The 12,376-nt window shown below is 33.9% G+C and overlaps 1 protein-coding gene across 8 annotated transcripts in view; it reads left to right on the forward strand.

The window, feature by feature from the left end:
* Window positions 1–1,427: 1,427 nt before the first annotated feature.
* The window catches only part of LOC134279458 (spectrin beta chain-like), a 33,672-nt gene continuing 22,723 nt past the window's right edge, over window positions 1,428–12,376 (forward strand). For 6 of the 8 annotated variants that reach the window (XM_062761866.1, XM_062761870.1, XM_062761871.1 and 3 more), the window contains exons 1-5: window positions 1,428–1,585; window positions 4,896–5,045; window positions 6,718–6,869; window positions 7,179–7,352; window positions 7,613–7,785. In XM_062761866.1, coding sequence (XP_062617850.1) covers window positions 4,925–5,045; window positions 6,718–6,869; window positions 7,179–7,352; window positions 7,613–7,785 — 620 coding nt within the window. In that variant the 5' untranslated portion in view covers window positions 1,428–1,585; window positions 4,896–4,924. Of the gene's footprint in view, window positions 1,586–4,736; window positions 4,757–4,895; window positions 5,046–6,015; window positions 6,375–6,717; window positions 6,870–7,178; window positions 7,353–7,612; window positions 7,786–12,376 lie in introns of those variants that run through there. The other 2 variants (XM_062761867.1, XM_062761869.1) reach the window with 2 other exon arrangements.

The raw sequence follows: 12,376 nt of genomic DNA on the forward strand, positions 1-12,376 counted from the left end.
TCTTGTATTAAGGAGGGGATGGTCTTGTGCAGAACGCTGGCTAAAGCAAGTCAGGTAAGCATCATGGCCCATATGCCTATATAGTTTAAATTGAGTCTGAAGAATTATAGTTTGACAAATGTTTTCAAAAAACTTGAACCAGAAGTTTACTTTTATATTTTAGGAATTGATACATAATATGTAAAATTTTAATGAAATGCTATAAAAGTTACCCAAAAAATTATATCCTGCAAATATTGTAGTTATTGACTGGGTAGATGTAATTTATTAATTTATTGCAAACTTAATAGAAGCTGAAAATGTTGGGCTTAAAATGTTAACATATGTATCTATGAATAAAAAAAATTATACAACCCAAATTGCAGTTTTGTGTTTATTTTATTTATATGCTCATAATACGATTGATCAATTTTTACCTAAAAAATTTATATGGAAAATTATGTGTTCTTCACCTAAATATATAACATCAATGAGAAAGATTAGTATTGGCTTTAAATCTGTTTAACGTCCCTCTTGAGATTTTTCAAACAATAAAAATATGATGCCGGTGAAGGTCTTTCAAAAAAACATTCGGAACAAGGGCGATATTTCAGTTGCAATTACATTTATTCGTTGGTTGAACCTATTTGACAGGACTTGTGCATTTCCAAAAGAAATCAATGAAATTACGTGCATTTTTCACTAAAAATCTAGTGAAAGAGCCCATTTCTAAGGAGAAACAAAATTGTTTGATCCACCCATTCATTTCAATATTCATGCGTCTCTTTGACAAGAACAAAATCAATTATATATCTGGGAAAATGTATCAAAAAATTTTGTAATTAACCGATTACGGCATTGATTAATCAACAGATAAAATGTGCATTAGTAAAAAGACTATAATTTCTTACATCGGACTAAAACCACGGATATTAAACGTTGAATTAATTATTTTGGGTATTTTCAGAGTAGCAACCGAAAATAATGTATGTACCGCACGGTATCTGCACGGGAAATTGTTAGAGAAATTAACAGTTCGAAAATACTTTTTACAAGTAATAAATATATAGAATGATATTTATAAGGGTATAACAAATCTCTTTTTTATCTGAATTTTAATTATTTATTTTTATTATTCTCTGCATTAGAGAAATTATACATTTTAACTACACATGTGTTGTATATTATGGTACAGTACCATTTTTGACATTTGACGAAAACGTTGATGTCTATTTTTAGGTGTGAAAATGACATCATTTGTTTTCGCACTACTTCCCAGATATTCATACGCTCAGACGGCTTCGTCTGCATAGCAAAATATGTACTTCGCGCAAAAATATGTATATCAAATAGTTTTCAATTATTTTTACGTTTTCATAAATACTTGTTAAAGTAAGATTAATGAATTTTCTTGTGGTTGCATATATTACAAATAAAACCTAAAAAACTTTACGGACTACTTTTTACATAATTAAACAACAGAATCGGCCGGGTTGGGTTCCCGCAATCTTCAGCAGCCAGGACCGGTAGCCTTGCATTTTTGATAAAGAAATATTGGAATTTGTATTTGATTTCACAAAAAGAGAATTATAACAAATAGAAATCGGTAAGTAGTAGCTGGATCAGTTAATTTAAATGTACGATTGAACATTGTACAAGTAATGTATATTTTGGTCTGAAAGTTGGTTCAACATGGCGCGTTGCGTTTATTTGAACTTCAAAATATTGAACATCATATCAATGTTTACCTTTAAAATTTGGCATTTGCTAGTATAAGTACATTATGAACTTGGAATGTGCTTAATTTATGTCAGAACGTTCGATATTAATTAGGATTCTATGATTGAATGTGTGATCTTTCCCTTCGACCTTGCAGCAGAAATGATGCCTCAACGTCATATCAGTTCCATTTTGCTAACATTATCGATCGATTCCCGCATTGGCTAATGCATTAGTGAATATACTGTGCACCCATTTTCATTAATAGTGCAATTAATATGGTGTTCTATTATTTATAAATTGTAAGTTGATGTGGTGGTCCAGGTCAGTGGTACATGTTCATAAAATCATGTTGATGAATGTGTGTGATCTATTTGAACCATTTGAATTTGTTCCACTTAGAAAATTTCAACTCAAGTTCATGATCATGAATGTTTGTAATCTACCAATATTTGGATATTATTCCACCGAGAAAATGTGGTTATGTTTTTCTATGCCTGAATCATATGTAATTAAGTGACTGAGCATCACCATGATCACTGGCTTGCACTCGGTCTCTATCATAATGATCATACTCAATGTAGCTGTTTCAAAATCCATTGAATATGAAATAGATTCCTGGAAGAGAATAAATTATCTGCAATAGTCAGTCATAAGTTTATCCATTTCAGCTTGTACTTTTTGAAGTTTTTCAGTTTGACAACAAAACATTACACAGCACTGTCGAAAGCCATGCTGCCATTAAATTTTCAGGATATTTAAAACAGTTGATGAAAATGGTTATATGATGTTTAATTGTTGGAATGTGTGTTGTTATACTACCAAATCCAGATTTTTTCACTTATAAAGAGACATGACCATACCCTGTTGAAGGTCTTCAAATTTAGACCTATACTTGATACTTAGGGATATTGAGCAAGAAGTTTCTTTATCATGACTTGAGACCTCAAATTTTAAGCCAAAATAAGGTCTCATCAAAGTCAAAGACTTTCATAAGTGCCAGTTGCTTGGTGAAGAAACTGGGCATCCCTCTGATCAAGTGGATTCAGTACCACATGGCTATTATAATTGGTTTATAGATCTTTGAAGTTTGGTCTTGCTTAATGAAATAAAATAATTGGTGATGTGTATGTATTACTCAACTAAATGCTAAGGTTGCATGCATGTTTTTTCTGCAACCTAAAAAGAGGAGAGAAAAAATACAATTTCCCAAGTTACTCTAATTTTGAGGAAAAGACAAATTTGCTTGGTTGGAAGAAAAAATAGCCATCAAATGACAGGATTTTTTGTTGTACTCTTAATTGGAAATTGAGCTAAATGATTCATATGTTGTGTGGCACCTTTGTTTACTGATAAATCAATGATTCTAAAAGTCTGTGTACACAACATCGATTAATAAACAGTCTGTTTTAGTTATATGGCTAACTTTTGCCTCAAGTAATTGGCAAAAATCTGAGGAGGGAAATGGTCAATATTTGCAGACTACAAAATTATTTATGTTTGCATTCACATCTGAACCATAGATCCTTGTTTTTATTTAATTCAAGAATACTTGCACTTTTGATACTTCTCCAAGAATCTGTGCCGTTTGGCTTTCATTCAGGAGAATGAATCAGACTTGAAATAATTGATCAGAGATTTTGATAAAACTGTGTCTCAGAGCTTTGTGCATTGCAGTAATAACTTGGTAAATATTACTTGTTGCTCATTGTCATAATGAAGATAGATGAGGATAAGCTTTAACTCTGGGAATTTATTGTGGTGGGTGACTGTGTGCTAAGTGTGTAGTGTACTGTTTGCAGATGTTGGGAGCTCTGTGTGAAATTTGACCTGATGGTAATTAGCTCTGCAGCCATCTCTATCTTTCCCCCTTTCTGTGTACAGTGTGAGGTGTTGTGCTAGCTGCTGAGGATGTTTCAGGGGAAGGATTCCTCTCTTCTATTAGTTCGTGATTCATTCTGAAGAGGTGGATATAAACCCAAATTTATAATTAATTTTTGAGGAATTACTATTTTTATCATTGAACTTTTGATACCTTTCCCCTGAAGCAGTAAGTTGAGTTATATTTTTTCACCAAAAACTGTTCACATTAGTTATGAATATTTATAAATGTAGTTAATATATTAAGGGTTGTATAAAAAATTGCTTTTATAATTTTTATCAGTTTAAGTGTCTGCTTAATGAACCTCTTTATATGAATGAGTTATATAGTACATCTGTATTGAATGTAATGATGTATTGAATTACTACTGGAGAGGTTTTATAGACAGCACTCAAGTACTTATTTGATAATACAAATCCATATTTATCTGTGTTTTTAATTACATATATCAGATGCTGTTTTATCTATTCAGTGATTGTCGATCAGAAAATGAACATTTGCATTTGTCCTGAGCAGACATCTTCCCATTACATAATTTGCATACAATTATCTCAGGGTCTGTAGTGGCTTTGTGACTGAGGAGGGGACTATAATTGTGATAATTCTTATAATACATTGTTACTTCAGTGGTAGCTCTTTTAAAGAGGCAATTACAAGCAGTTATACATGCGGGATACAGGATTACATGTAAATGTTCTATAAGTGGATAAGTGCTACTTCTGTTATTACAAAGAGCATTGATCAGCAAAAAAACGAGGGAGGAAAAGGCGTTTCCTCATACATCACACACGTTTGATATCCTTTAATCTCCCCTCGGTGAAGTATTAATGTAAATTCATACTATCTGCATCCACATTCCTGATGTGTATTATTACATTCTGTCACACAATCCACGAAATACAGATCAATAATAATTCATTCTCTGTCGAACAGCAATTGTTGACAGATTGCTTTAAGCTTGATATATTTTTAAACTTGATGGGGGACTATTTACTGCACATTGTGCATATGAAACAAGGTGACTCATTTGTTTACATGGAAAATTTAACTTTCAGTTCTGTGCAAAATTTAAAGTAAGGTTTAGTAACATAAAAGAAATATATGTGTAACAATTTTTAGGAAGAATTTGATCAGTTCAGCTGTCACTGATGAAAAGGACTTTAGGAGTGTCTAAAAGTATTTAGGAGTGCCATATCTTTTTAAAAGGTTTTTAGCAGTTTGATGCTTTAACTGCCTCACTGAAAAGAATAAGAAACAACATATACCAAGTATTCTAGATCATTTGGATTCAATTACATATTTTGCTGTTTTGTAGGTCAGTTGTGGCCAGGCTAATTAGCCGCCATGACGGAGATAGAGCAGTATAGTAATGGAGTCCGGTGGGAGTCCGGAATGGAAGAGGATTTTGATCCAGGAAGTAATTCCTCCAAGCTGTTTGAAAGGTCAAGGATCAAGGCCTTAGCAGGTAAATTTCTTTAGTGCTAGTGATATAAAGCATTGCATTGCATTGATGATCAGATCATATGCAGTATCACTGCTTTTCATTCTGATTTTCATGTTCTTTAGATGTCATGAGAACAGAACTAAATTTCTCTGTGTAGTAGTTACATGTTTTTAAATTAGTACGAGTTAGACAACAAAACACCAGTGGGGTATTGTATTCTGATTTTTGCTGTTGATAGACTGCTTTGTTTGGATTGACCTATAATATACACAACATAAAAACAGTGTGCAAATAAACCTGGCAAGCACAGCTATTTAAACATCTCAAATATAGGTTAGCTTTCTTATTCATTGACAAATCAATCCCCTTTACCTTGTTATTACAGACTGATAAATTTAGATGTGCATTAAAGGTCAAGATAGTTTAATTTGGCTTAAAAGCATTTCCTGTTAACCTGTTTAATACAAATCTAAAAGAAGTGTTTTGTACACTTAGAAAGACTTTTTTTTCTTTTTATATGTTGTTTGACTTCATTTTCAGTTTGATATAGAATTATGAATGTATAATAAAAAAAGGTTTTGTGAAAAAACAGAGGAGAGTAATTATGAGCCTACATGTTGAAAATAAAAAAAATCTCTAAGTTTTAGAGTCATATTGCAATTTTGAAGAGTCAAGAATGTTTGAGTGTCTGAGAGATATTTGGTGTAGTAAATTAAGTAATGTGTCATATTTTGAATAGGATTTGTATTACAGTGTCAGTTCAGTTTTGAAAGGACTGAAAGTAGCTGATAGTACTTGGTCGTTTGACTCCTTACCCTTTAGAGGAGGGTGCTTAATGACTGTCATTTACATGTGTGAAGGAAGGAAGATGTATCTGGGCTGTTCTTCACACTTTTCCTGTTAAAAACACTTCACATCATATTACATTCCTTCACCCTATGGTAGATATGTAATACAAAGACCATTGTTTAGTATATTATGGTGAATAAGTATGATGGATACATTATATGGATAGCTAAAATTCACTGATGTGTCAAAAGAGAATGGAAATATGTTCTGTTTGATTATCGGAGGATCTCTGGGGTATCGTTCTGATATTTGATGTAGAAATGCGGAGACCATATTTTTTCTGTCAAGTGGTCTCTCTTTGATGGCTTGTTTATTGTCGGCAGCCATTATTAATAAACAATGTAGAGAAAATGTAATGAAATCTCATTAACATTAGAGAAATATATGCAAATAGTTCTGGTTATGATTAAGTTGGTCTGAATGGATTAGAAATGACCTCCTCCAATGTCACAGCAGAGATTCAAGAAAAGGAATTTTTCAAAATAATTAGAAAACTTACAGGTAATGATTAATGGGGTGAAAAGTATAACTGGTTTAAGGCATGTAACAGGATAGAAACACAAGCTGTTGGTTTGATGATGTATTTGCAGTCAGTGATCTCTGTTTTTAGAAGTGTAATTAAAGTAAGACTGTATTGGCAGTGTACATCAACACATTGGCTTCTGTTATGAAAATTGATACCAAAATTATTAAAAATGCATGAAAAATTGTAATGTATATTCTAATATTGGTTGCTCTAGATGTTAGCATTAAAGTAGGATGAAAGCATCAAAATGATGTCAAATACAGAATGCAGACTTTATAAATATTTTTTTTCTAATATGAAATGACCATCACATTTTAGATGAAAGAGAATCAGTTCAGAAGAAGACATTTCAAAAATGGGTGAATTCCCATCTGATTCGCATGAGCTGTCGTATCCAGGACCTCTACATAGACCTCAGAGATGGCAAGATGCTCATGAAATTGTTGGAAATTCTGTCTGGGGAAAGACTGGTAGGAAACAATCTAATTTTATCATAAATGTACATTTAAGAAAAATTTAGAAGATTTACTGTTGTGAAATAGAGAAAAACACCATGACTACATGTGAAAGTATAAAATGTTACATGTATTATAGTAATGTAGAAAAGATTAAAACATTGAATGTTTTTTTCTATTCAACCTTACATTTTACACTCAAAAAGAGTTGATTGGTACACAGTGTTTATTAAGCAGCAATTTCTAATTTAATCTTCATGAGAATTGTTTTACTGTAATATATGTATGTAGATACTAGAATATAAGTTGATCTGTTTGTTGCAGCCTCGTCCTACTAAAGGGAAAATGAGGATCCACTGTCTCGAGAATGTGGACAAGGCATTACAGTTTCTCCATGAACAGAAGGTGCACCTGGAAAACATGGGTGCTCATGACATTGTGGACGGTAGCCCTCGTCTGACACTAGGGTTGATCTGGACCATCATCCTTAGATTCCAGGTGAATCGAGATATTTCACTTCTCCATCTGAGTGGTGTTTCTAAAACATATTTCACCATTACTGACTTAGAGTGTAAAATAAAAAGTCTGATGTACTAAATAATTTTGATAGAGAGAAAACATGTTAGAAGTAGTAAATTTAGCTTTTTTGCCAAGTTCTACATCTAATATTCAGGGGTAATGAACTGTTTGCACTCAGATATGTTCACAATAATAAAGTTAATGACAGTTATTTAATGAACACCTTTATGACATTGTAGATCCAAGACATTACAGTGGAAGAAACTGACAACAGTGAGACCAAATCAGCTAAAGATGCTCTGTTACTGTGGTGCCAGATGAAGACTGCGGGATACCCTAATGTCAATGTTCGTAATTTCACAACAAGCTGGAGGGATGGCCTAGCTTTCAATGCTCTCATACACAAACACAGGTTAGACCACATTCTAGCCCATTTTATACAACACCTTAGGATTTAATTTGTTTTAAAGTACTATGTGTAGTTCAAATTTAGTGAGCAAGAAATTTTCTTGTTCAAAGTTGACATGTACTGTAGATCACCAAATATTTGTGACATCTTGTTTTCATGAGAAAATTATTTGGGTTTAAACAAATACCAACAAATTCTAGTTATTGTTGAATATAATCTTTGATATAAAAGATATATATGCAAGAATGGCTCTCTTATATATTACTGCCAAAATAAAGCTGTCGCAAAGAAAAAGTAATGTAAAGTACCTATATGTTTTGGGGTATTTGTATATGATGCTTTAACTACAAAGAATTTTGAATAGGGTTTTACTGGCAAAACACAACTTGTTTTCAATCATGGTTATGTTCTGTGTAGTCTGTTAGGCAAAGCAGCAGGTGGATTGCTCATTTCTGTTTTTTTTAGCTCACCTCAACGAAGTTGGGGGAGCTTATGTAATACCCTCGTCGTCGGCGTCGGCGTCGGCGTCGGTGTCGGTGTCGGTGTCGGCGTCCCAGGTTAAGTTTTTTGGAGCAGTTTTCTTTTTAAGTACTTCTATGTCCTATATTGATTAGACATGCATGGAAGATGCACCTAGTGTGTTTCATTGTACAAGTCAAAGTTTCAGATGCTGCAATTTCAGCAAAGGAATGACCAGGTTAATGTTTTTGGAGCAGGTTAACATTTTTGGTGCAGTTTTTGGTGTAGGTCTCATTTCCAAGGAAATATAAGCCCTATGTTGACCAAACTTGCATGGATGGTACATCTAAGGATGTACACTACCAGACTTGCTTCGGATGCTGAATCTGACCTACATTTTCCGGTTGAGTGAACAGGTTAATGTTTTTGGGGCAGGTCTCATTTCCGTGTAACTAGAAGTCCTATGTTGACCAAACTTGCATTGATGATACATCAAAGGATGTACACTACCAGACTTGCTTCGGATGCTGAATCTGACCTACATTTTCCGGTTGAGTGAACAGGTTAATGTTTTTGGGGCAGGTCTCATTTCCGAGTAACTAGAAGTCCTATGTTGACCAAACTTGCATTGATGATACATCTAAGGATGTACACTACCAGACTTGCTTCGGATGCTGAATATGACCTACATTTTCCGGTTGGGTGAACAGGTTAATGTTTTTGGTGCAGGTCTCATTTCCGAGTAACTAGAAGTCCTATGTTGACCAAACTTGCATTGATGATACATCTAAGGATGTACACTACCAGACTTGCTTCAGATGCTGAATCTGACCTACATTTTCTGGATGAGTGAACAGGTTAATGTTTTTGGTGCAGGTCTCATTTCCAAGGAATTATAAGTCCTATGTTGACCAAACTTGCATGGATGATACATCTGAGGATGCATACTACCAGACTTGCTTCGGATGCTGAATCTGACCTACATTTTCTTGATGAGTGAACAGATTAAAGTTTTTGGGGCAGGTTTCATTTCCAAGTAACAATGAGCCTATATGACTAAACTTGCATGGATAATACATCTTATGCATACTACCAGACTTGCTTCGGATGCTGGATCTGACCTACATTTTCTGGATGAGTGAACAGGTTAATGCTTTTGATGCAGGATTCATTTCCAAGTAACTATGAGCTCTTTAATGACCAAACTTGCATGGATGATACATCTAAGGTTACATTCTACCAGGCTGGCTTCAGATGCTGAATCTGACCTACATTTTTTTCTGGATGAGTGAAGAGGTTAAATTTTTATGCAGGTTTCATTTCTAAGTAACTATTAGCCCTATGTTGTGCAAACTCGCATGGATGATACATCTTAGGATGCATACTAATAGACTTGCTACGGATGCTGAATTCAACATACATTTTCCAGATAATGGACCAGGTAAAAGTTATGGGTGCAGGTCTATCACCAAGAAACTATAAGGCTTAAATAAACCAAACTTGCCCAATTGATGCATCAAGGGATGAAAACTCTTAAACTTGCTTCAGCTGCTGGATTTTGATCACATTTTCGTGATGAAGAACTAGTTTGAAGTTTTTATATAGGTCTATTCCAAAGTATCAGATCAAAATTGCATAAATTTTGCATTTTTGGATGTACACTTTTGTTGGGTAATTGTGTGACTTTGCCTTACTTAAAGACAACATTCGTTGAGGTGAGCTCTGTAATCTCTGATTACCTATGTTTTTTGTAAGTGATGATGTGTCAGATAGCTAGCCTGGCCATGTTCAGTAAACTTGATCTGTAGACCATTGCACCAAATCAAATCAATAAAAGGAAAAGCCTTTACAGTCAGGTGCTGGAGATTTGTATTGAAATGTAGGCCAATAGGGATAGGTACAGTTGTAAAAATAACTTATAATTACTCTGAATTGTTCTATTGGGAATTGATATTTAGGACACTAAATTGGTATTGATCTAACAGAAAAGAGTACACAACCAATGCTCATATCATTATGGAGATACATGCGGAGATATGTTAATTGTGTATTTATCTGTAGCACTTTCATATGAATGGGATTTTGGGAGATGGCATTAATACATGTTATCTACAGATCCATGCATATGGCATGGCAGATTTTCAAGATAATTTTGTAGAATTCTCTTTTTCGATTTAAACAAGAATGCAGATAGGAAATACTTCAGTTTCTAGACAAAACAAACTGTCGTTTCAGATGAGCATTGAATGTCAGTTGCTATGACTAATATGTATCAAGTGAACTGAACAGACAGGTTTTTTTGTTAGATACTTAAGGTAAAAAAGGGAGTAAAACTTGCATATATTTTAGTTTTCCTATTGGTGTTGTCATTTGGCAAAGTATAAAAAAAAAAAATTGCAGACAAAAGTCAAAGCTTTTGGTATTATTGCCTCTGGATAGAGTACATAATTCACAAAGCATTGTATTGATTTTGTTACTGCAACAGGAATGCAGATCAGTGTTGGAGTACATTTTTCCTAGAGTTGTGAAAACATCTTTCGTGGTCTGGATATGTCTCCCCGGTATACAAGATATTGCACAAAAAGTTATGACTGCACCTTGGCAAGCTTCCTACATATTCTTATGTGAAGTGCTGAATTTGCTAAGAATAGAAAAAATATGGATGCTCCCTCACTAGTAACTGGTGAATCATGACTGGTCATAATCAGCCCTACAGGCATAAGCTTGTTCAGACTCAAGTCAATAAAACCAGTCATACCAGCACTCAAGGTGAAAGATCAGCACAGATTTTTATGAATTAGATTACATACTACATTATTGTAATGGAGGCTAATTTCATGCTTACAAGAGTTGTTTTTTATTTGAATTTTTTTGTTATTGTGTTATCTGGTTTATCACAGTTATTGAAAGGGGTTCTCTATGAAATGAAATAAGAAATCTTGATTTATTTTTGAAAGGGAGAATTGTGTGTTTACATATGACTGATTTATTATTAATCAGACCACTCCCGAAAAAGCCAGCAAATATATGTTGCTACATCTTGTATTATCTGTGGAATGCCTCTTATCTGAAGCACTTGTTTTTGTTGGAGTGAGAAAGATAGATTCAGCATTTGGCACATCCGGGTTACAGATCACAGAAAACAGAACAGAATAAATTATGTCTTAACAGTGATACAAATGGCTGAATTACAGGGTCTACATAATGCTGAATTGATTGGGTGTATGTTGGTGTTTGTTTTATGTTGGATGATAAGTTTTCTAGTTCTTCCCTATAGGTAGATGTTTATCATTACCACCTGGTGTATGGCTCCTAGAGTTTGGTACTCTGGAATGTCAGCCTTAGCTATAGTGTAAAGCCTGTTTCTGTGGTAACAGGTTATGAAGTTTATTTCTTGAGGTATTAAGATCTTGACTTTAAGGTTAATATAGATCTCAGAATGTGTTATATTCGATAAGTATTTTAGGGGGGGGGGGCTTTTTTTTTAACTGGAGGATATAAGATTGAGAGGTAAACATTATATAAATTTTAAAAAGGATTTGTGGTATACCAAGTGCACCATGGGAGGTTTTATCAAGTAACAGAAAATAATTTGTCTCAAGTTCCATTTTTTATCTGGTTAACCTAACATAGTTTACCAGACATTTAATAAATGCAATCCAGATGGTAGAAAATTCCATCTTACATTACACTAATGTTTACATTGTGAGATGACCCATACCAAGTCATTATCAGCTTTCAGGCTCCTATTCAGTTTGCCAACACCCAAACCTCAAGTAGACTATTTACCGGTAATGGGAAAAACAATTTATCATTGTTCATATAAAACTTGAATGTAAACAATTTGTCTACTGGATAAAACATCAATAAAAACTGGTTTGGGAGATTTAGTTTATGGTCCGATGACGAAACATGTTGGTATGATGATGCATATTGATATGTATGTGTGCATGACCTTCAATGCTTCTTCCCCCAGACTTCTTCACCAGGTTTGATTAGATCTGATAACCTGGCTTGTCTGCTGGCCAGCCGAGACCCTTTGCTTACAAGCAGTCAATAGAATAATCAGCTAAAGTGACAACATGCTGACACCTAGAATTTTAATGTTTAAATTACCTTCTCAATCAGCTTAGAG

Source organism: Saccostrea cucullata, unplaced genomic scaffold (assembly GCF_032062105.1).
Source record: "Saccostrea cucullata isolate Sc308-1 unplaced genomic scaffold, CSIRO_AGI_Scuc_v1 ctg364, whole genome shotgun sequence".
Lineage (NCBI taxonomy): Eukaryota > Metazoa > Mollusca > Bivalvia > Ostreida > Ostreidae > Saccostrea > Saccostrea cuccullata.